The sequence below is a fragment of the Cryptomeria japonica genome, chromosome 5 (assembly GCF_030272615.1).
Source record: "Cryptomeria japonica chromosome 5, Sugi_1.0, whole genome shotgun sequence".
NCBI lineage: Eukaryota > Viridiplantae > Streptophyta > Pinopsida > Cupressales > Cupressaceae > Cryptomeria > Cryptomeria japonica.
In genome coordinates, this window is record NC_081409.1 from 699,031,231 (window position 1) to 699,057,229 (window position 25,999).

At 37.0% G+C, this 25,999-nt stretch overlaps 1 protein-coding gene across 1 annotated transcript in view; it reads left to right on the forward strand.

Annotated features, from left to right (window-relative positions):
- The first annotated feature begins 3,949 nt into the window (after positions 1-3,949).
- LOC131070657 (thiamine-repressible mitochondrial transport protein THI74) overlaps positions 3,950-25,999 on the forward strand; it is a 35,408-nt gene continuing 13,358 nt past the window's right edge. Inside the window, exons 1-5 of the mRNA XM_059221638.1 lie at positions 3,950-4,292; positions 5,086-5,487; positions 21,295-21,512; positions 21,856-21,926; positions 22,055-22,156. Of these exons, the coding sequence (XP_059077621.1) occupies positions 4,212-4,292; positions 5,086-5,487; positions 21,295-21,512; positions 21,856-21,926; positions 22,055-22,156 (874 nt within the window). The 5' untranslated portion in view covers positions 3,950-4,211. The remainder of the gene's footprint in view (positions 4,293-5,085; positions 5,488-21,294; positions 21,513-21,855; positions 21,927-22,054; positions 22,157-25,999) is intronic.

Genomic DNA, 25,999 nt, shown 5'->3' on the forward strand with positions numbered 1-25,999 from the left:
AACTTAGTTGAAAGATTTTATTGGAAGTCTCTAGTAGAACTTAGCTGAAAGATTTTATCTGATATTCTTGAGGTTCCTAAACCACCTGAAACCTTCAATGAGTTCTTAGATAAGGGAAAGCCTCCAATATGCAATATATTCTCTGATTTTTACTTAATTCCTTTCAAATTTTAAATGGTGACACCTATTTGGGCATTGTTCGAGATAGGGACCTTGGCAAACTTCACATTTGGACAAATATTCGACTTTTCAATCAGGGTGCTTGATTTAGGAGAATTTTGAATAGGAAAAGAGGATGAATCAAAGACCGGTGAGAATGTATACCACATGCCAAGGTGGTATAAGGGGAAGAATAAATTTGAAAATTGAATAGGTTGAAGACTTGGGCATTTTCACAAAAACCTAGTGGGTTTCAATGATTAGAAAAATGGATAAAGGAAAAGGAAACCCCAATGTCTTGAAAGATCAACACTTAGAAACTTTGACACTTTTTAAAAAGTACAAGTAGAGTATAAGAAAAGCTTGTGGGCACGAGGAACACCTAAAACCTAATGACCTAGAAAAGTCCATACTTGGACAAATTTGTATTCTTCAACTTAATTTTTTTACTAGACCATAAACATGAGGGCGTAAAAATTTGCAAGGCCTAATAGTGTCATTCCCACATCAACAACATTATCAAATCAATTTGTACTTAATCTTTGGTGTTTGGGGCATCTTATATTGTCAAGTACCTCTATCTACTTTATAGCATGAAACAATATTGCTTCTTACATTCCTAACACCATTTTAAATAAGAACACAATATATACACTTAAATCACACTAACACACATGTCCTACTATCTTCAAATAAGCATCCATTAATTAGAAATCACTTATCATTAATCATTTAATATTTTTTATCAGATTAAATTAATTAAATAATTAAAAAAAAAAATTATTTGAATAATTTGATAGTTCACAATTTCTAAAATTAATAATAAAAATCCATGTTTTAACCCAAAATCTACAAATTAAATTAATAAATCATAAAGTTAAATTAAATCAAATAAGCATATATCAATTGTTCAAAATGAACAATAAATCTTTGCAAATGAAAAAAGAAAGAAATTAGAGCAATTAACTAATCAAGAAAATAAAATAAATCATTAATCATGGTAACTAACTAACTAATAATAGCCATTTAATCCTCATTCAGCATCCACAAAATCCTATAAATCACGATCCAGCTCTTTATCTTTTACAATCATAAATCTAGTATGTGCAAATAAATTCTATCAAGAGCTTATCACAAATGTTCTAAGGTTTGTGTGCATAGTCACAATAATTTGGTTTTCGATGTTTATGTTTTAAATCTTATTTTATTTTATTATAGTTTTGATGCTTGTAGGTTTTTCTTTTGTCATTATGTTTTTGGATTTTAGAGGTATAAGGTGATGCATTACCACTTTTATATCATTAATACAAGTTTGGGTCTCTTTTGATGTGAAAAATTTTCCCGCGGGGTTTTTCCATGTGAATCTTTGTGTTATGGTTTGCATGTTTCTATGATTGATTTCTACTGCTATTTATGATCTATCATTATTATTTAATTTAGTTTCATTATGATCAACATACATCTCATTATGTAGTTACATTGTTTCAACAATAACTTTGTCACATAGGTTGAGAATTGTCATCTTGCTTTAATTGCATAAATTTTCAAGAGGAATAGAGTGGAGCCAATATGTTTATATTTTTTATGGTTTCTTTATGGGGATACCATACTAAATTCCATGTGTATGGTGATAAATTATGATTATATAAGGCTCGAATTATAGTTTAGATAGTAGAGTATCATATGTTAGTAGAATTATTATGTTTTAGCATACCAACAAAGATGCCTTGTTGAATTCCAAATTTTAAGGAGATAAATATACAATGGTAATAATTGAGCCACATGTTATCTACCATTAATCATTCGCAAGAGTCATTTCATGAAAACATTACATGTTGATTCTTAGTTGCATGGCATGCCATGTGTCATCTTCATATGTTTAAATGTTAAATTTGACATGTGGCTTTTTCATTCATAGTTTTATTTCTCGAGTTCACTATCAACGCATAAGATCTTATAATGATTGGAAGACGAATTGGTTCATTTTTCGAACAATATTTTCTTCTCTCTATTAATAAATAGAAACAAGAAACACCTACCAAAATGGACAAGGGGCTTTTATGTTTTAGAAAAATGTATTAGCATAAAAGTGAGAGAATAGAAACAATTGAGTACACTTTGTAAGAGATCTTTAACAATTTCATACTAGTCAAGTCTATGGGGTTTGTTTATGCATTTTTTGGAGAATCTTCTTTTAGAGAATTATTTGTGTAAAATCTTGTAAAGTTAATAAAGAAAAATCATGAATGTAAATTTTTATTGTATATTGTGCTTGTTCGTCCTAGCCTAGTTAAGTTGCCATTGGTTGTCGATTTGATACTTGACCACACAATCAAATTGTCATAGGTTCATTATTTGTCTTTAACATTTTCTTTCTATATACCCTAGTGAAGTAGAGAAAGAGTAATGACATGTGAGGGGCTTTCTCTTTCAACATGATAAGGGGCCATAAAAGCCTCTAATATTATAGTGGTGAAAAAGTGTAAATTAACATTATCAATAGGCTATGTAGTTGGATCGAATTTTCTTATGTGAAGACGAACACATATTGTGTTGAGTGCACTTGTGAAAGTTAGAAGACATGTTCCTTATACAAGATGCATAACCTTTAGTAGACTAATGAATAATAAACTGTGTTGAAATTTCAATGCCACCTTCTTGATCTAATTCTATATCTAAAAATTCACATTAAAAAATCATTAGCTTTTCATGACCATTGTCAAAACTAAATTTCTTATGACTTATCTCAACCTTACTTTATTCAAAATACATTACAATATTGCATTCAAAAGATATCTTTCACCCCTAATCTCTTCACATGTATGCATGAAGTTGAGTGGTTTGTATTGAATCATGAGCTTAATTAACATGTTGGTATTCTACTCTCTAACAAAAAATTTGGGAGACAACTAACTTCCATGGAATTTTGAAGGCCACTTTTATGATAGAAAAGTCTGGTTGATTAGTTAGTAATTAGTAAATTAGTAGCAATGTGTCAAAATTTATTTGAGTCACCTGAATTAAATTTCAATTTTATTAGAAGAAAGAGACCTTTGATTTGTTGGTGAGGTTGAATAACTCTTAAAGAGTTCACTACATATCAAATCTTGCTAAGTGCAAAACTACAACACCTTCAAAGAATAAGGTTGAGAATAAGGTTGGGGTTGTACTCAAAGTAATCATGATAGTTCAATGATCCCTGAATCCTTCATACCAAATCGAGAAATTCAATATTCATCCATTTGTTACCTTAATCCTTAATACAATAGAAAGCTCTCTCAAACTTAAATTAATGAAATTTTGATTATGTCTATATATGTTATCTTAATTCTTAATAACATAGAACTTAATCGAACACTAAATTCAGAAAGTCTGATTATTGCTACAACCATCACCTTAAACCTTGGTGACATAAAGAATCCCTCAACCCTTTAACATTAAATTGAAACCTCTCAATCCTTTAAAGAAGTCGCACTAAAAAAACTCCCTACTCATGAAACAGGCAACACATTGTTTACTGCTTACCTCAACCCACCGTTTGAATAACTGAATCCTGAGAACGCAATGGATGCATACACGTTATATTATAGCACAGCATGCACACACACTCTTTCAACATATTCTGCAGACGATTAATGTGAAAAACAATAGTTTTAAGCAAAACTCAATACGTGCAGCATGTATATTGCATTTGTCGTGGAGTTGCATGGATATGGCACCTGTATGCTCTATACAATTTTCAAACTCTCCCGTATTGTACGTTATTTCCTTCTGTACATTACATCTATATATGTTTGGCTTATCCAGTTTTATCATATTTTCACATTTGGGTATACAATTGGAAAGTGGAAACATCATATCAACATGTTTGTTATGATTAATTATATGGTGGGAGCGACTGCAAGAAGAGAGACTGCCTGTAGTGAACGATTGCTGAAAAAATAGAGTTTTTTTTACATGAATGAACTTGAAAATGGTGTCTGCACAATAGTTTTTGGACATTTTAAATAGAGCTGTGGTATTGTGAGGATTTTAGGTGAGTGTAAGGAGAGATGGGATGGCGGTACAATGCAGGGTTGGTGCTCATTGCTATAGTTGTTCTCATATGGGTCACCTCGGCTGAAGTCACTCAGGTTAGATTTTTTTGTTTTCTTTAAATAAAGGTTATATATTTGGATTGGATTGAATTGAACTCTTCTTCTATTTGAAAAATTGTCAAGAATTCTTTGTGAAATACTGTATGGATTCTGTTCTATTCTCTGGGTTTGATTTAATTCCTGTGGAAAGGAAAACTTCTGTATGTTGTTGCTTGGTATGAGATGTTTTTCCTTCCTCTATGTCTTCCTTGGTTCTTTTCCTTTGACAATACTCCCTTATTTAAAGATACAGTTAACGGTTTTATCATGAAGATATAATTTAGATTGCAATATTCTCCATGGATATACCTCAGCTCTACCTAATGGCATGTTTGAAGACTGACCTTTCCTATTTATGATTAAAGAGGATCAATAAAAGAAAAACGCTATAGACTAGGTATCCTCGTTGATAAGTACATTGAACCTTACTGTGAGGGCTACCATATTGTGTGTTTGAGAACAATATATACATTTGTTTGAGCTTTGAAACCATCTCAAGTGGTTGTTTAAACGTTTGTGTCATCTGCCAGTAGATAGTCCTAACCTGCTATTTCTACGACAAAATTGGGAGAATGATCTCACGTTTGGATTATGAATACTTATGCTTGAGCATATTGATCAGCAGAAACACGTTACATAAATATTTATCAACTAGCCTTTTCTTCTTGTCACTTTATTGGATTTGTTTTCTTTCTCATTTAGTAACATTGATTTATATTAAACAACTATGAACTTATGTAGATGAATTCGTTTATAATGATCAAAGTTCTTATGTTTCTCTACGCTACAGGATATATTTCTGACGTACAAGCAACCGTTTGCACTTACATATTTGGGAGTTTCTCTTATGGTAGTCTACCTTCCCATAGCTATTATAAAAGACTGGACCTGCAGCCTGATAAGGAGGGATTGTAAAAATAACAAAAAAAGGGCGGAAGCTATTGTTGACACCTCTTGTTATCTTGATTTACCAGCAAAGATAAATCTTATGTATAAAGTTTTGGAGACTAAGATGGATCGTTGTCTATCAAGAAAAGTCAATGATAACGATCTTTGTGCAGAGGAAGAAGGAAAGCCACTGCTTATTAAAAGCAGAGAGGATTCTGAAAGTTTCAAGTATCAAGAAGAGCTTACACCGTGGGAAGTTGCAAAATATAGTCTTTGTATAGCACCGATATGGTTTGCTACAGAGGTAAGCTTTGGTGTTGGGTTCCATTATACAACCAGCCCCGTATTTCAACGATTGTAAGACTATTTTGCGGGAACCTAGAAAATAATGGGCTAATGGAAGAAATTATTTATGTGCTTTTTAATTTCTGGTGAAATGGAACCGGTACTAAAGTGTTTTCTACTGCATATAGATTACCTAATATCTTGATTCTGACCTATATCTTAGTCCTATCAATTAATATGAAAATTGTGATACTCTTCATTGTATGGGCAATACTTGATGCATATTTAATAATCCTCTTAGTCTGTAATTTTCTATGACTCTTTGATGCAGAAAGAATCTCAAGTCTCCTCTGTCCCTGTCTCTCAAACTGCTCATCAATTCATAGTTACCAAAACCAGGTAGATGTCTGTTCTAAAAAGAAGACTGTCAAAGTACTTTTTGTTGAAGATGAGATGCCAATAGCTTTTCCCTCCAATACGGCTGGCTGTTAGGCTTCCTCTTTCTGATTTGTATTGGAGTCTCTACATATATCTGCTGCTGTGTACTCCTAAACTTCTTCTTGAACTGATTATAATAAGAGAATTCCCTGATTAAAGTGAACGTAGCCAATTTGGGTGAACCACACTAAAATCTTAGTGTTCTGTCTATTTGTGTATTTTTTTATTTTTTTTATTTTTTTTAATGGTAAGTGCTATCAGCTGTGGGGATAGCACCCTATATTAATATAAGAAAATAAATACATAGTTATGCTATCACATATCCAAAATATCTTCATCTAAGGAAGGAGCATAGCTACATAGTTATGTTATCACATACCAAAATCTCTTCACCTAAGGAAGGAGCAAAGCTACATTACATCCTAACCATTAGAGTCCTAATCCCTAATTCTGTCTAATAAAGCGAAGGATATCCACTACTGCATCACCTATGCTGAGGAGATTATCAGTTGACCCCTCTGATAGCCACCAATCATCAGATTCCAGGAGCCTCCTGAAATTGTTGAGGTTGCCGCTCAACACACTAGCTTTGAACGTGCACCAAGCCTCTCTCACGAACTGCGCTTTCTTTCTCTGCTCTGCTCCACGAGCCGCCTCACCATCAGTCTCCTCCTCCTCGCCGTGGTCCGAGTCTATCATCTCTGTCATGCCCGCGTCCAGCTCCTCTCCCTCATCATCCTCCTCCACTTCCTCTCCTTCTGCATCCAACTCCTCAGCATCATCACCATTTGACTCCTCCTGACCACTGCCCGACGAGTCCTCTGTGTCAGATGCGGAAGAACTGCTCTCTGCAGGCTCGAAATACAGCTTCAGGATGCTCTCCCTGGCCCCTTCTCACAGTTCAAAAATAGCATCTGCCACGGCATGGATATTCACGGGGTTAACAAATCCTTGCATGAAGCCAACACCTTACACCCGAGACTCTAGGATATCCACTATGGGGGTGATTACCGCTCCATATACAAGTCCATCACACCAATGATGCTCCAAGTTCAAAGAACAGTCCACCAGGGTGATAACTGCCCCACAAATTTCTTCCTCGAGCACAAATAGGTTGAGACATTGTCGCTCCAAGGATTTTCCACAGTTGACACAGCTTAGACCCACAAAAGGTGGCATTTTGGCTAAAGAAACATGATGTCCATCTCACTCTTGTCCCTCCTTAAAAAGGATGCACACTATTGGAACTTTCCAAACTCTTATTCCAAGGAAATCTAATTGGATCCGCTCTCTGCACATTAACCTGATATCTCATACTATGTTTTGCTAGAGGTGCAACTAACTTGTACCTATTGCCGCCACTCTCTGTAGATCGGGACTCACGAGGAACTGAACCACAGTTCTGTTTCCCCTTTTATCATACCACTATGCCACCTATGGTCCGGTTCGCGAGAGGCATTAGCTTCAGACAATGTCTAGCCAATCCCCGTACGATTCAAATTTGGGCACTCAGTCAAAATGGCTTCCAATACCACTGTGTTTGCATCTTCTTTATCGAAAATGATTGTACCAAGATCCTTATCAATCCCAATATTGGCCAAAAGATCTGCCACCTTATTGCCTTCCCGAAATGTATGTTTGTATTCGAAAGAGTTAATGGATCCCAGAAGGTTATCAATATAAGGTATCCACTTACCTAGTTTCCAATTTAGAAAGCTAGATTTAGCGGCAACATTAATGATAATCTGTGAGTCTCCTTCAATGATGACTTTGTCATATCCTTTTCGAACACATAAGTCCAATCCTGTCGCCAATGCCCTAATCTCTGCTTCATTATTTGTGGCTAGGCCCAAACTCCCAAACAAGCCTCCCAACAATTGTCCCAAGGAATCTCTAATGACTGCACCGATACCTGAAATCCTAGGATTCCCTCTACTTGCTCCATCAAAATTCAGTTTCACCCAGTCACATTGTGGAGGAACCCATCTCATTAGCTTCCTATTGGTTTTGGGAACTGGATTGCACCCCAACCCCCAATCCTTGAGTGACCAATTGCGTTCCATATCCTTGTCCCAATTGCAATACCTGAGTGATTTAACTTTGGGGGGTTTGCCATTAATCAATTCTTCAATTGCCACCTTGATTTTGATAATCACCTCCTCCAACGAAAGACAAAATTCTCTGAAAATCCTTCTGACAATGCAGGGGTAATCAGCCACAATCCACTCCACTTCGAATGACTTGCTTTAGGCCACACCAGAACGAAATCTTTAAGAAGCTCATTTTTAACCGAAAAGAACTGCATTTTATCCATGAGCCAATCCCAGCATGCATCCGCAAAGGGACATTGAAATAGTAAATGATTGGCTATCTCTTCACTCCCTTTACACATAACACACCAACTCGGCCCTGAAATCCCAATATGCTTCAATCTATCACTAGTTAGTATTTTGCCATGGAGTGAAATCCACAAAAAAGCTCCAGCTTTAGGGAGACCAATGTTGTCCCAACAAAGATAATAAGGCCACTTGCTTTCTCTCACTCTGTGACATTGGATCTCATATCCCAATTTCACACTATACTTCCTAGATTTGGATGCACACCAAAATATGGTGTCCTCTTGTTCCGACTGCAAGACAAATCTGTTTTTTATAAGATCTGCCAACTTCAAACATAGTCTTCTATCTCCAATGTCAATAGATTTCCAACCCAACATCCCACCATTACTCGAGCTATCAACAACATAATCCTTAACAAATAGGTCGATTTTGCTTTCGACTTCTTTGACCCATTCCTGTTCTGCAAAACAATCACAAAGCACCTGCTCGCCTTCCCATGAGTTGCGCCAGAACATAGTCGTCTGGCCATTACCAATGCGCCAAGATATATGATCGGTGATGATGTTCATGCAATCCCACAAGAAATTCTAGGTCGAGGAACCTCTAGTAGCATGTGCTATGGTGAGGATCCTATTCAGGTTTTCCTCCTCCAAATATTTCCTCCTAAAGAGTCTACACCACAACTTGTTCGGTTGTACATACATTTTCCAAGTCAATTTCGCCCCCAACGCAAGGTTCTGAAGATCCATCTTCCTCAGCCCTGCTCCACCTTCATCCTTTAGAAGGCACATGGTGTCCCAGTTGATTAGGGGAATCTTCCTCTAATCTTTGGCACCTTCCCACACAAATTTCTTGAGCAACTCATCCAACTTCCTCCCAGCCACCTATGACATCTTGAAACAAGACATACTATAGACCGCAATGGCCGAGAGGACAACTCTGATCATAGTCAAACGTCCCACTTGCGAGAGTCATCTGTTTTTCCATTTTTCAGATTTTGACTGGCACGAATGGATCACATCTTCCTAGATATGGCTCTGCCTGCAACTAGAGCTGATTCGAACCCCTAGGTATTTGATGGGGAACTCCCCAATCTTAAACTCCAAGAAGTTAGCAATTTTGGTTTGAAGGGGTTTGCAGGTGTTGATGAAGAAGACCTGTGATTTGTCCCTATTCATGGCCTGTCCCAAAGCCCGAGTGTAAATGTCCAAGACATTCTTGATCTCCATTGCTTCTTTCATGGTTGCTTCGCCAAACAGAATTGTGTCATCCGCGAATTGCGAATGTGTGATGGCCTCGAAGTTTTCATGTACCCCGATGCCTTTCCAAAAACCTTCACTATTTCTCCTTTTAATGAGATTGCCCAACTCCTCTGCCATTAGGACAAACAGCGAAGGGCAAAGAGGATCCCCTTGGCGCAACCCATTTGTGGCCTCAAAGAACCCACAAACTGCTCCATTTACAATCATGGAAAAACTCACCGAATAAATACAAAATTTAATGCAATCAATCCAGTCTTTCGGGAAACCGAATTTATTAAGAACACATACAAGAAAATCCCAAACCACCCTGTCGTAAGCTTTTGCAACGTCAATTTTAATGGTCATACCTTTTTGTTTGCCTTTCTACATGGAGTGCATCACCTTTACTACCAAAATGATAATGTCCACTAACTCTCTACTAGGAGTGAAGCTGTTTTGGTTTTCAGAAATTAAATTAGGCATGATTTTCTTGAGCCTATTGGCCATAGATTTCGATATAATTTTGTATATTGTGTTGCACAACGAAATGGGCTGGAAATCCGCCATGGTTTCACAATCTTCTTTCTTAGGAATCAACACAATCATGGTATGGTTGAATTCTCTAACAAATTTATGTTTTTTCATAAAGTCTTCAACAATCAACCAAATGTCCCTTCCCATGAACTCCCAACAATTTTGAAACAAATCTACAGTCATCCCATCGGAACAAGGGGCTTTGTTTGGGTGTAATCCAAATGTCGCAGCCTTAACTTTTTCCATGGTGTAGGGAGCTACCAACAAATCAGCATCTGAACTAGAAATCAGATTATTATTAATATTCACATCGACAAGGTGCTCAAAATCAATATCCCCCAATTCAGCATTCCCTAGAAATCTTTGAAAATGATTAAGGGCAGTACGGTGAATTTCCTCATCTACCATCTTCCAATGACCATTTTCATCCTTGATGGCATTAATCTTATTATGGATTCTTCTGCCTTTTGAAGATGCATGAAAGAATTTGGTGTTACGGTCCCCCTCTGAAATCCATAGCTCCCTGTCTATTTGTGTATTTATTTTATTTTGTTCTTTCTTTCTGCTCTTCTTGCACTTCGTTTACTCGCTTCCATAATCAAACAATTGGTATCAGAGCTTGGTCGTCAAGAGCTGGTTGGAAATTCGGTGTGAAATTTCCAAAATTATGGAAGAGCTCGATGGTCAAAAGCTGGTTGGAAATTTGGTGTGAAATATCCAAAATTATGGAAGAGGCACAAGTTGAAAATTGAGAAATTCGCGGGTTAGAACTTCGGTCTTTGGAAGGTGCAGATGGAGTCACTGCTGGTTAAGAAGGATCTCACATTAGTGTTGGAAGGAAAGGCAAAAGGACAAGGCACTTTATCTAACGAAGATTTGGAAAAAATGGATAGAAGGCAAGAGCGACAATCTTCCTTTTGCTGTCCAGCAATGTGCTGTTCAATGTTTCATCGCAGAAAACTTCGAAAGAATTATGGGACAAACTTTCTTCCCTGTATGAGATGGCTTCAGCATCTAATAAGGTATATATTATGAAAAAACTTTATAATCTGAAAATGAAGGAAGGTGGAATTGTGTCAACCATTTGAATGAATTCAACACCTTAGTGAATCAATTAATCTCAGATGGCATCACTTTAGATGATGAAATCAATGCAATTCTGCTATTATGTTCACTACCCAATAGCTGGGAAGGTGTTGTAATGGCTGTCAGCACTTCGGTGGCAGCCCAAAGCAAATTGAAGTTTGATGATGTTGCAAGTACTCTTCTCAACGAAGATATGAGAAGAAAGAATCAACAACCTTCATCCGGAGAAGCTTTGACGGTAGTAAGCACTAAAAGGCCTCAAGAAAGAGGCAAGTATAATAGCAAGAAAAGATCCAAATCTACGAAAAGATTGAAATCAAGAGGTCGCGATGGCGAGTGTTGGTTTTGTGGTAAGGCTGGCCACACAAAAAGAATTGTCGGTCTTACAAGAAAACACAAGAAAAAGTGTGGGACAGCAAAGCTAATACAACTTCTAATAGAGATGATGGTGTTTTAGTTCTTTCCACAACTGAGACCACATCAAGTTTATGGGTACTTGATTCCAGAGCCTCCTTTCATGCCACTTCTTGCATGGAAGCCTTCACTAATTATGAAGAAGGGCAGTTTGGAAGAGTGTATTTAGGTGACAATAAAGCATGTGAAATTATTGGGAAAGGTAATGTTTTGTTGCAGCGGGAAGATGGAAGCAAATGGCTCTTGAAGGATGTTCGCCATGTTTCTAAACTCAAGAGGAACTTAATTTCCGTAAGTCAACTTTATGATCAGGGTTGCCATGTATTCTTTACATTTGATTCTTGGAAAGTAACTAAAGGGGCTTTTGTGATAGCAAAGGGAAATAAAGTTGGTAGTCTATATGTTTTTAACAATCATGATCAAGTGGGAGCTGCTATGACTGTTGAAGACAGCGGTACCGAGCTTTGGCACAAAAGACTTGGTCACATGAGCAAAAGGGGACTCTCAATCATGCTTAAGAGAGAGCAATTACTGGCTCTAAAATCAATTGAGTTGGATTTTTGCCAACATTACCTTTATGGCAAGCAAAAGCAAGTTAGCTTCTTAAGGACTCTTCATGAGAAGAAGAGCATGCCCTTGGAGTTGGTTCTTCCAATGTCTTCGGACCCACAGAGGTAACCTCCATTGGAGGTGCTAACTACTTTGTCACCTTCCTTGATGATTGCACAAGGAAATTTTGGATTTACTTGTTGTCAAGAAAATCAAAAGTGTTTTCTAAATTTAAGTTATTCAAAGATTTTGTTGAAAATCAAAGTGGAAACAAAATTAAGTGTTTGCAAATAGATAATGGAGGAGAATTCTGCTCCACAAAATTCTATAGTTTTTGTGCCAACGATGGTATTTGTCGGATTAAGGTTGTTCCCTTTACGCTTCAAGAGAACGATGCAGCTGAAAGGCTCAATAATACAATTATTGAGAGAGCTCGTTGCATGCTCTCGAATGTTGTGTTGGGTAAGGAGTTTTGGGTAGAAGCCTGCAACACAATAGTATATTTATCAACCGAGTGCCCTCATCTCGTTTGTCGACATTCCGGAAGAGACTTGATTGGGTAAGCGAATTACTTATCATTATCTCTGAATTTTGGGCTGTGAAGCATTTGCTCTCATTCGCTCTCATTCCTAAGGAGAAGCGTTCCAAAATTGATTCCAAATCAAGACATTGCATCTTTCTTGGTTATGGTGAAGACCAATATGGCTTTCGCTTATGGGATCCGCTTCAAAGAAAGATAATTCAAAGTCGAGATGTAGTGTTCAATAAACACTGTTTTCCAGCAATGCAAACAAAACCAATTGACACCACCGAATATGTACCTTTCTCTTCTTTCGAAAACAATGTGTCAAAGGGGTCCTTGAGGTTTCCTCCAACGTCACCTGCCTCTCCAACCACTGTTTTGGGTCTTGGCCCTATTTCTTCATCACATGTTTCCAACTAGAATGAGTTTTAAATGTTTGGAATCATTCATCCTCAACTTGATGAAGTGACCTCACATGAGGGGCCTGAGTTAATATGGCCTGTCATTCACCCTTTACAAGGGGACTTTGAATTTTTCCCAATATATTGATATGCTTCACCGCTTGCACATCATAGTCCACAGTCTGGGAAAATACCTCATTGTCAGCACGATGTCTCTCCCTTGGACAGTGCACGAGAAGCATTCAATTGTTCATGCGATGTTGAGGCGTGTGACAACGCACAATGGCAATTTGATGAGCCTTTATAGCTTGCAGATGTTTCTCCCCTGTAAACCGGCCCAGAATTTAATCAAACAATTGGTCAACGAGCAGTCCCCATGCTAGACAACTCTCTGCGGTTTAATGATATCTCACAACCCTCTCATAATAGCATCAAGCATGAAGCATTGCCATCGCCAAGGGACACAACCGTGTAGTTTTGTGGGATTGATAACCTGGTTGATACCCACTCTTCGCCTTGCAATCCCACCAAACACATTCCACAGCTCTCACGCAAGTCTACGAGTCAATGAGTCTTGACCTCACCGATGGAGATCTCACCGCAGCCTGCAAACACTTCAAGTTTCAGTTTTGGTTCTGTCGGCATAGGAACAGGGGAACCATTCAACGCAATTCCTCACACCTTCATATGACAGAGCCACGACAGGAGGATTCTATTAATTTAGATTCACATCAGCATAATGTCAAACAGCTTCACACAGACAATACAAAGTCTATTATTTCTTCTAGTGGAAAGAGTTATCTGTAGGGGTCCCGCAATGGATTTAGCACTAATGACAATACTCAGACAAATGCAATTGGGGATCAAAATATCACAAGCCACCCTACTACTATTACTGGTTTGAGGAGATCTACCAGACAGAAAAAACTTCCAGAAAGGTTTAAAGATTAGAAATTGTTACTAGTTGACTACCCAGAGCTATTATTCACTGATCAGACCGAACCGATTACCTTTAAACAAGCCTATCATGATCCTTATAGTGAAAAAATGGATGGAGGCAATGCGTGAGGAAATGGATTCCTTGCAGACAAATTTGACTTGGGAATTGGTGAACCTTCCACCTCAAACAAGCTTTGAAAAATCGATGGGTGTATCGATTGAAAGAAGAAGAAGGCGGTACGAAAAGCTACAGGGCCAGACTAGTTGTAAAGGGTTATGATCAGAAAAAGGAGGTAGATTTTAGTGAAATTTTCTCTCCGGTTGTGAGAATGACTTCCATTCGTATTGTATTGGGTTTTGTAGCAGCTAATGATCTTGAGCTTGAGCAATTGGATGTTAAAACCGCATTTCTTCATGGCAATATTGAAGAAGAACTCTATATGGAACAGCCTGAAGCCTTTGTCAAAAGGGGTCAAGAACACGTATACTGTAGACTGAAACGAAGTTTGTATGGGCTCAAACAAGCCCCAAGACAGTGGTATCGTAAGTTTGATCACTTCACGACTGAGCATCAATTCATTTGTTGTGAGGCTGATCCTTGTGTTTACTACAAACAGCTTGGTTCCAGTGAGTTTGTTTTACTTCTACTTTATGTTGATGACATGCTAGTTACCGGTTCTAGCATGAAAACCATTTGTGATTTGAAGCAACTGTTAGCTCAAAATTTTCCCATGAAAGATCTGGGGGCTGCCAAACCTATACTTGGAATGAGTATCATAAGGGATAGGAAAAACAAAGAAATCAAATTGTCTCAAGGAAAGTATATCACTCAAGTTTTGGAAAGTATGGTATGAAGGATCTTAAGCACGTTGTCACTCCTCTACCTGATCACTTTCGTTTATCCTCCGATATGTGTCCTAAGACACAAGAGGATCGAGACTTTATGAAATGTATCCCCTATTCATCAGTAGTTGGCAGCCTTATGTATGCCATGATTTGTACCCGACCAGATATCTCTCACACAGTGGGAGTTGTTAGCAGATTTATGAGCAATCCTGGAAAGGCTCATTGGGATGCTGTTAAGTGGATTTTGAGGTACTTGAAAGGGACTTCAAATTATGCCTTGTGTTTTGGTGGAGGTAAGCTTCAGTTACAGGGTTATGTTGATTCTGATTTGGGTGGTGATTTGGACACACGTCGATCTACATCAGCATATGTCTTCAAATTTGTCGGGGCAGCGATCAATTGGGCTTCTAGGTTACAAAAGCTAGTTGCTCTTTCTTTCACCGAGGCCAAGTACATGGCTCTATCTGAAGGGGCCAAAGAGATGATTTGGTTGCAGCACTTATTGAGTGAGTTGGGATGTAATCAGAATGATTATGTTCTTTTTTGTGACAGTAGCAGCGCCATATTTATGGCTAATAATCATTCGTCTCATTGTCGCTCTAAGCACATTGATATACACCAACATTTCATTCGTAATGTAGTTGAAGAAGGCAAGTTACAGGTTGCCAAGACTGATACAAAGGTGAATCCAGCTGACGCACTGACTAATTCTATGACAAGGGCAAAGTTTGAGTTTTGTCGGACTTCTCTTGGCCTTGTCAGACTCTGATAGCAAGGCAAGCAGGGAATCTCTGCAGCAGCGATTGGGTTTCAAGTGGGAGATTGTTGAAGATGAAACGCCAATAGCTTTTCCCTCCAATATGGTTGGCTGTTAGGCTTCCTCTTTCTGAGTTGTATTGGAGTCTCTACATATATCTGTTGATGTGTACTCCTAAACTTCTTCTTGAACTGATTATAATAAGAGAATTCCCTGATGAACCACTGTAAAATCTTAGTGTTCTATCTATTTGTGTATTTATTTTATTTTTCTCTTTCTTTCTGTTCCTCCCTGCACTTCGTTTACTTGCTTCCATAATCAAACACTTTTATCCATCACAAGACAATAAAAATCTTAACTAAAATGGAACAGAAATTAAGAATTATAGAATCAGAATATCACATGAATTTAAAAACAAGAGAAACACAAAATAACTGAATCATGCAAAACTGAATCTTGCGATTCATTCACTATGCAGCAAAAATGTTTCAAGAGCCCAAAACTCAGTAACAAAATTATCCTCCAAAACCAAAACCAACTCTTCCCCACTACAAAATCTGCCTCCCACCCCCTAAAACGGAAAGCAAAGTCAAAAATTAGAATCTATCTATAAAGGACAGTTACAAGACAAAAATAGGAAGGAAAGCGAGAAAAAAGGCCAGCAGTTGGGTAATGGGCCCAACTTTTAACCGGCAGTTACATTATCTTCCATGTCTTTTTGTAAAGTTTGAACCTCTTGGTTCAGAAGTGCATGACAACATTGCCACCAATATGAAGGAACAATCCTATCACCAAGGTAGTCTCTTGGGATTCTTCGACACAAATTTGAACCATTACCAAAATTTCCAACCTCGGTCTTCTCGTGGAGAGGAGTCCAGTGTTGATTCCACCATTCAGTTGGACCAATAAAACTATCCAAACTCCTTAAAGTAGAATGCCCAAACAAATCACTAATAGACCTGAAATCTTTTCCTTCATTCAAATCACACTTCACATCACTGCTGACATACTTAGCTAAAAAGTCACTCTTCACCAATTTTCTGGTCACATCTAAGGCATATTTTTCATGATCATGCTCATATCCCCACAATTCACTATTCCCTTTAATTATATTATAGTCAACTAAAATTTCATTGTCTACCTTTTGAGGTTCACCAATAATTGTATTAATTGAATTTTGTTGCAGCTCTACTTCATATTTTGATTGAACTTCACTTTCCAAATAATTTTTCTCTATCACTACAAATTTTTCCTTTGATTCCTTCTTGGCTGATTTTCACTTTTCTCTTCAAGTTCAAATCTAGCTTCTTTTAGAAGAGATAAAGCTACCACTTCAAATGCTCCTTCCTCTTTCCATGGTTTTAAGATAGTTTTCCTTCTTTCATGCTAAACCTCATAAGCATTCTCCCTACCTCAGTGGATTACATTCCGATCATATTTCATGGCCTACCCAACAACAAATGCCATGCATCCATCGACACCACATCATAGAGCACTTCATCCTCACATGGACCAATTTTGAAAGAAACAAGACAAGACTTATCACACCTAGAGAACGAAGCCACAACATACCAAGAACAACATTGTGTCTCCTATATTCACAACATAAAAATCATTATTGACTTTGTAGTGGTTCTATAGGTGCCTCAATTGTGGAATCTTCCTCATGCAAGACATAGTGTGAACATCTGCAACCATGACTGTAAAACTTCCAAATTTCTTAGTTTGAGCCTCGTTGTGCCACAATGTCCTGATCAATGAAATTATGCATAGCGCCTATGTCAATAAGAGCAATAATTTTCTGCCCTTCCAACTTACCTCTAACCTTGAATGAATCATTTTTTTTAAGACTAGAGAGCCCAACAAGTATGCCTCCACTTCCCTTCTCTTCCCCAGACTCTTGTACCGATTCATCTTCTTCACTTTCCTCTATTTCAGCTTGCTGGTCTGAATTTTTCGATGTGGAATTGTTAACTTTAATATGCCTCCAATTGACGATTTTTTCCCTTTTCCAAACACTTATGTCCTAGGGCCCATGGTTCCTTGCATGTAAAGAAAATATTCTTCTTCCTTAGTTCCTTTTGAAGTCATCTTCCAACTTCTTTGAAGAGGTTTTTTGGGCTGTTTGTTTTCCTTGTTAACACACTTCTTACCTTTTTCATGTTGGAAGGTCTTGGACGAGAATTTACTTTTTGGGGCATCAAGCTCCACACTCCTAGCCATCCTCATAGCCTCCTACAAATTCAGTGCATCAAAGGCCTTAACCCATCCTCTAACAAGCTCCATTAGTCCTTAACCAAAGAGGACTACAAAAATCATCTCTACTATACCCAAAATCATCGCTGAAAGCCTTTGAAACTCTAATATGTATGTGTCAAGTGAACCATATTGTTTTAGTCGTGCAAGCTCTCTAAAGTGCAATTTAGAATCTTTCTTATCAAACCTCTTAATGAGTTTGTTTGTGAACTCATCATTTGTGGTGATTAGATTGTGGCCCACTGTAACTAGGCCATGGTACCACCACTCATGGACTATCTCATCTGAATGCAAAGCAGCTAACTTAATTTCCTCATCCTCTAACATGGATCTAAGTGCCAATTAGTTATCTAACTCCTAAACCCACAATCTAGGTATGCATTTGTCACTACCATCAAAGTGTGCCAATGTAACCTTGCCTAATGCTTGTTGAAAATCCTTCTAAACTACTGGTCCTTTTTGTTCCACTCTACAACCTCCTGTCTTCTTCCTTTGATTCAAATACTCATTCAGAGATAAATGGCTCCAAATCTCATCAAGCAATGTTGAATACTTTGCATAACCGACCCTCACCTCATCAACCAAGGGAAGTTGTACCTCTAGAGCAACCTATACCTCCTCTCTGCAAACCAAAGAAGGTTGAAGAGGTCTAGGAACAAATCTTGATGCTTCTGCACCTATATGTCTCTTTGTGTTCTTCTCGTTTGAAGAGCTTATTTCACCATTATGAACTTGAGTGACCAGTGGAATTCCCTGATTCATCTTAGCAAGCATCTATGACATCATGTCCAGAATGGTATCAAATGTTTTCCCCAATCGAGTGCTGGGACTAACTGAACCAGCTCATCTCTTACCTCTGTCCTCCATGACTCTAGGTGGGCTGTGGCTAGTGTAATCTAATGAACTATCACTGTTACTCACCAATCCCTCCTGTAAACTCTGATCTACAGCAAAAGGATTTTCAAATGGATTTAGTGGTCATATTTTTCTCTACTCTCGTGTGTAATATCTCAATTCCCTTTCACTCATAGAGTCAATTGCAATTGCACAACTTGATTAAAACATTGGCTGGAAGGAAATGCCAGCTCTCATACCACTGTAAAAACACTCCCCTAATTTGTTTTCAAATTATTTTTGCCAAGTAACAACAATATACACTTGCAAAGATGATATTCACTGTGATTCAAATTTTGATATAAAGTTTCTAATATGCATATCCTACTGTTACAAATTTTCTTTGGATAGAATACAAAGTAATGTCGAGTCATTAAAATGATTGAACACAAGAGTACTAATATGAAATACCTCTAAACAGAAAATAATAAGTATGTGGACTGTTGTGAAGAATTGCAGGGAATAACAGTCAACAACAATCATCCAAATCTGTCAAAAAATACCAAGGAATTGGCTACTACCAGTCTGTTGTTCTTTTCTCAATGGCTGGCTAAACTTTAGTGTAATAATTTAAATAATCTCAACGACAATGCAGAAAGCACTGCCAAGGCACCGAATACTAAAACTGATCACACCAAGAAGCAATTGATATTTAAAAGTGATGTTGGGTGCCAAAATGGCGCTTACTAAAAATAGCAATTTCCTCCAAGAATTGTGAAGAACAACCTAGAAGGCCGAAAATCTACAAAGAGTGTTTCAGTAAACTATAACATTAATTGATCACTATACTTCTATTGAAAGCCAAGAAAAACTGAACCCTAGCTCTCCAATATCCATGGAGTTCTCTCCAACACATCCAAAGGCTTACAGAAAACCCAAAAACTGGCCAAACACTCATAGAACAACATTGTTAAAAATTGTGGACATTTCATTCTTGCGCTCTTATGATAGGGGTCCTTAAATAAGAATGCTAGAGGTAAAACACACTAAACCGTACAATCTTACATATATGTCAAGGCATGAAGTTCAGTAGATCATTTAGAGTTGTAAGCAATTAAAGAGTATAAAATGTTGAAGTAAAGGTGACTGATATTGCTAGGATCATTGATCCATTTCCTTTCGTCTAAAGGCATTCTCTTTTTATTTAGTGTTTCCTAAGAAACTATATGGTAAAGTGATGGAAAATCTTTCCTATCAATTCACATAAAACTTAAATATCAAATGCATGAGAAAAATTTATTGGTAATACCATAATAGGATTTGATGATGTAAACCTTAGGGACTTACCCAACTTGCTGTTTAGATTTTGAGTACCATGAACACCAAACCTATACCAAAAAAATGACATCCCATAACAGTCATTGTAATATCAAGACTATTTAACTTCAAACTTCAAACAACTTGTTATATCTAGCCTCCTTGTTAAGAAAGTTAGGTGAATTGTAATTATGATTTGTCTCTGTTGAAACATTGCTAGAATAGCCAAAATATTTTTGGGAAGTATGTACTAAATATCCAAATTGGACCATGATAACCTACCATCCTACTACTTCCATCTCTAGTCAAAATGACCACATAACTCAAAACACTCAAAAACGTTCCTAAACCAATTATTTTCAGCCGGAGTCTAAGAATACACATATTATAGGGGTCTACAAAAAATGAAGGGAGTTCTTAGTTGAATTAGACAGCTTGGAGTCAAATTCAGTTGAAGTAGGTTCCTAAGAAACAAATTAGAAATAGTGTACAATTTTGGCAGTGACAAAACTGTCAAATTTGAGTCACGAAAATTTTTCGATTAAGTTGGCAGGAGCAGAGGTTTTCTACTAGAGAAATTAATATGCAGGTTAACAACTGTAGATGTTGTCTCTTCCAGTTCCTTGTCTTTTGATCTTCTTGATGTAGCCTTCTCCTGTTGAACTGTGTGTAAGGGATCATTGTAAATATTATTCATTGATTCCTTAACTACTTTCTTTCAACATTCATATAATACTTGAAAGGTTTCAAGTCTCAAAGGTAAAGGAAAATCACCTGCCCCAGGCTAATTTCTCCCACTGTTGTAAGTTCACATTGCTAACCATTGGATGCATCAAGGAAATAACTTAAGAAACTGCAACTATGGATTTACTTACCAACAAAACCTTACAAAAACTCAATTTCAAAGTTCATGGTGCTAGGCATCCTTCACATATGTGTGCATAAGGCTTGTTTATCCAAATTAAAATCATCCTTTTCTGTTTTGCAAAATCCATATATGATAATGTTAACTGCCTCTCCATGGGTTTTAAGTTGTGTGTGTGTGTAAGCTTCTGCAGATTCTTTCCTTCTAGTTTGGCCTTCAATTGCCTAGTTAAGGAAAGGAACACCTTGATTCCATGTCAAAAGGTGTCAAAATGCAATCTTTGTTTAGTCATTTTGTTATTATTTTCTATCCTAAGTTTAATTTTAATATTGTGCTTTTCAATGTGGATATCTTGCATAAGTCTTGGCATGATTCAATAGTTGCTTATGCTACCAACTATTTTTAAGAGCTCCGTATTGATGTAGTGTACATTCCATTAAGCAATATGCATTAGAATTTCCTCATGTAACACCTTGAATAATTGCAGTACCTATCAAATGCTGCCTTGGCACGAACAAGTGTGGCAAACACAACTGTCATAGCTTCAACATCAGGTCTCTTCACTCTTTTCTTTGGTGTAATGTTGGGTCAAGATTCCCTTAATGTTTCAAAAGTCGTAGCTGTGTTTGTAAGCATGGCTGGAGTAGCCATGACAACTGTTGGAAAGACGTGGGCTGCAGATGAATCGAAGTTGAGCATTTCTGGGTACATTCTCTATTTCTGTGTTCACTTTTCATGCATATATATCATAATATATAATATAGCAATTATCTTTTGGAACAATAAAATTTTATAACCACATGACCAGAACATTCTCTTCATGTAAAATTTTATAGCCATACAGAAAGAAGTCCTGTGTAGTTTACAGGTTTGAATCAGTGGATAAATAAATAAATTCACAAAAGCTTGTGTTGTAGCAGTTTTTTCGGCGGTGAGTGGATTGTACTTCTATGAACTGTTATATTATCGCTTGAGGTTTGTTAGTGTTTTTGGTTTCCTGGCGCTTGGAAGTAATAATGTTTTTTAAATTTTATATGTTGGTTTGCAGTTCCCATCAACATTCAATTCTAGGAGATATATTTGGACTTCTTTCTGCAGCCACCTATGGCATTTTCACTGGTAACATCATTATTGCAATACTATCACTTTCTGAGTTTCATACTTGTCTTGCTACAGATTAGATATAAATTTGTGAATGAATTTTAATACTAGTTTGTTCATGCTGGTGTTGTTTTCTACATTTTCAGTATTGCTCAAGAAGTTTGCTGGCGCAGAAGGGGAAAAGGTTGATGTGCAAAAGTTTTTTGGATACATTGGATTGTTCAACCTTGTTGGTCTTTGGTGGCTTGGTGAGACAGATTCCATTTATCAAAATTTGTACTTGATTTGAATACTCGATTCAGTAACAGATTTTATGTAAATGAAAATTTTCAATCACCTTACATATGATGAATATGATTAAGTGCAACCAGAAGAAGGCAAGTTAGTTCTTGCCAAACCAAAATGTTTTTCCCTGTCAACTGCATGTTTCCTAATTTACCTTTGTCTATTTCATGGTTCTTACAGTTTCCAAGGAATTTGTAGAGTCTTTTCAGTGATTGTGGGGCTGATCTAACTAATCTGGATATTTAATCATCTGGGTCTAAGTTGCTGGTCCCAGTTCAGATTCGGATTTGGATTTGTGGGTTCATTCAAAATTTTTTTGGGGTGGGTTCAGGTTCGCTTTGGGTCGTCCGTACAAAAAAATAAAAAATAAAAAATATATACATATATGCAACAGCAAATAAGTTCATAATACACCACTATCAACTATGCTAATAGGAAAGTAACATAGAAAAATACACCACCATATATATTAATGTTTTAGTCCAAATAACATAGCAAAATGCCAAAATACACCACCATATCAGTGTTTCAGTTCAATCAATCATCACTGATCAAATATCATCAAAAGTCATCAAACATATCATCCTCCTCCTGCTGTGGCAAATTAATGCACAAATGAGATATGTTTCACCTTTTTGGCCTTTTTAGTGGTCTATTTCAGGGTTGGAGAGTTGAGTTGACCAAAATAGACCAAAAAAATAACTTTTAAAAAATAAAAAAATGTCTTAAATCCATCAAATTCTTCCTGGGTTCTGCCACAGAGGTCAAAATTCGCTGCAAATTCTTCCAAATTCTCCTTGGATCCTTCACAGAAAACCCACAGGCCAACTACAGGACCCTGGCCGTATTTGGGCCAGACCACATCCGGACCAAGACCCTGGGATGCCAGTGAAGAATCTGGCAACTTAGATCTGGGTTATTGCAAACTATCCAGTAGCAACAGGGAAGGAGATTCTGCCCTGTCCAATATAAGAACCAGGAAATTGAATATAATCTAGTTTCCTTTGGCCATTATATCTTTTCTAAATTGCAAAGGGATTCAGCGAAGTTAAGAGCATTTTAGCTCATGTAAGTTTTGTCGGTTTAGATTATTGTCAGAGAAGAGAGAAGACCTTCAGTTTCAGAATCAGAATTGTTAGGGATTTTTTCCAAGTTAAATAAGAATTATATAACAATAGAATCTAAGTTTGTCCTATTTTCTATCATAAATGAATGTTTGGAGTTGTGAGTTCTCTCATATGTGTGCTCTAGTTGGCTCTCCTTACCATGAACCCCTAGCAAAATTAGAGAAAGTTTTGTACTGTATTATGAGAATGAGTTTATGGTCAATGTTTGGAGTGTTGCATCATGGAAGATTAAGATTTTTTAATCAGAAAAGTCATAGCATTAGTTATGCTGATGTTATAGGAGGTGTATCGAGAATTGCAAAGGCATTGATAGCTAGTAGAGATAGGCTGAAGAGTTGGAGATAGTCTGAAGAGTTGGAGTTAGCATAGAGGAAGAGTCGCTCATGACACTGATAGTGTATCAGATAAAGAAGAAACAACTAAAGAAAAAGGTATTGAAATGAGTTCCTCAAAAGAACAAGTAAATGTAGCTTTATTATAAACTTGGGGCAGGCCCAAAGTGTGTTCCCACATACTTGAAATTTTGAATAAGGAAGAGTCTGTGAATTGGATTGATGAGATGGACAAAAACTTGAGTTCAAGAATTCATGATTCACTAAATGTGTGAGATTCACATGTACCAAGATTAAAGGACATGCATAAGTTGGTGAATTCCATTGATGAAATAGACAAATACTTCAGTTTGAGAACTCGTGGTTCACTAAATGCATGAGATTTGCATGTACCAAGATTAAAGGACATGCATCGATCTCTTTGGTGGGATCATCTACATAATGGAAACAGAAGTGGGAAAAAGATCACAAAATGGCTGTTCCACTAGGTTTCCAAGATGAGGACAGTAGAGGACAGGGTTCACATTTTGGGGATGGAGTTACTTTAGGCCATTCTAGGGGATGCTAGGGGACAACAAATGGGAAAGCTATGTAAAAAATAGGAAACTTTTTTAAAATATAATGAGATTTCAAATATTCATACAATAACCTTGATAATGCATTCATCATATACATTATGAGAAATTTTTAAAATATAGGGAAATTTCAAATGTTCATATGAGAACATCGATAAAGCATTCATTGTATACATTATAGATCCTTAATACATAACATTGGAGTTGAATTCAGAACTCACATGAGCGACGAACAAATTAACAAATATCAAAAATTACTTGTTTCCATAAGTAATTGTTTATGTGCATATGATATTTTATATAATATATAAAATTAAAAATTACAATAAAATTTCCAAAGACTGCAAGTTTCAACAATAAAATGACGAACATAGAAAGTTGTTGCTGCCCCTAATTGGCTTTTGCCAACATTAAAATCGGAGTCTTACTTTGTGCCATTACCACTTCAAGGAATTGAATCAGAGTGGGATCCCATCCAATGCCTCATGTGTTGCCTCCTTAATTTGGGTGGCGAGTTTGGCATCAATATTCTACCATAAAGTTTGAGCTTATCAATACTTTGAAGTATGATGTGTTAGGGTTTCAAGCAAATCCGAAGCAAATATGAACTAACAATTATATGCAGATTTAAATACAAAAGATAAAGAAATAAAACAAGACACAGATAACACAGAGATTTAACGTGGTTCACCCAGAATGGGTTACGTCCACCATACATAGTCGTCCAATCTTTCTTATTATCCAGCAAAAACAGTACATCAACCTTACAATGCCTTAAGCATCCCAACCGCTTATAACATGCGTTTTTAGGGCAACAAACAAAGTCGGCCTTTTTAGGGTTTTATTACAATGTCGGTTTTCATCAACGAAAAACGGCAAAAAAAAATTCTCGGGGGCTGCTGCCCCCAAACCGCTGCCCGGGGCCTGGCCCGGCCCGGCCCCGAACCCCAGCGAGGATACATGCTGATTGTACAGTACTTTGCTGATCAGTCTCCACATTTCAACATAATGATCTTGAAGTTGCAAAGCAATATGCATAGCCACCAACTTGTGCACTCACCTAGAGGAACTGATAGAGTGGATGAAGTTCTATTTTTTTAATCAACATTTCCAAAAACAATTGAAATTTCAAAATTAAATTAATTGTTTTGGCAAATAATTTTTTTATTAAATCAAAAACAAATTTTAAAAAGTAGGTATTTAAGGCCTATGCAGGGGCTCATACCTTGTGCAAGAAGACCTACATAATGTTAATTTTTTGTAGGCAGTGTTGACCTTTTTTCACAATTAGTGACCAAATCGTTATTGGCTGACCAAAAATCAGCAGCAACTGCGTTTGTGAAAACTGTTAGAGGTCCTCTTTCAATCAACAATGTGTATTTTCACTAGCTGGTAGCTTCCCAGCTTTCCATCTTTCGAACATGGTCCCTCCACTCCTAGTTGTCATGAACTCACGAACAATAAAACTCTCAACCACCCCATGCACGGAGACTTGCAAAATACTTTAGGATCAACACAAAATATACTGACGATGTCAAAAAAAATTGGCCACCCATCTTTCACACCCACGAAGAACATTCCAACCTTTTGTGGCATTTTCCAACAATTGAGGATTTTTCACAAGGATCGGCCTTTTTTGCTATTGAGGGGAATATTCCCTTAAGTTAGCTATTTTTTTCTTTTTCCCATAACTTGGGCATATGAAGTAAGATATCATTGAAAAATTGGTTCCAAGCACTTTCCAGTGGTGTATGTTGCATAATCGGTTTTTT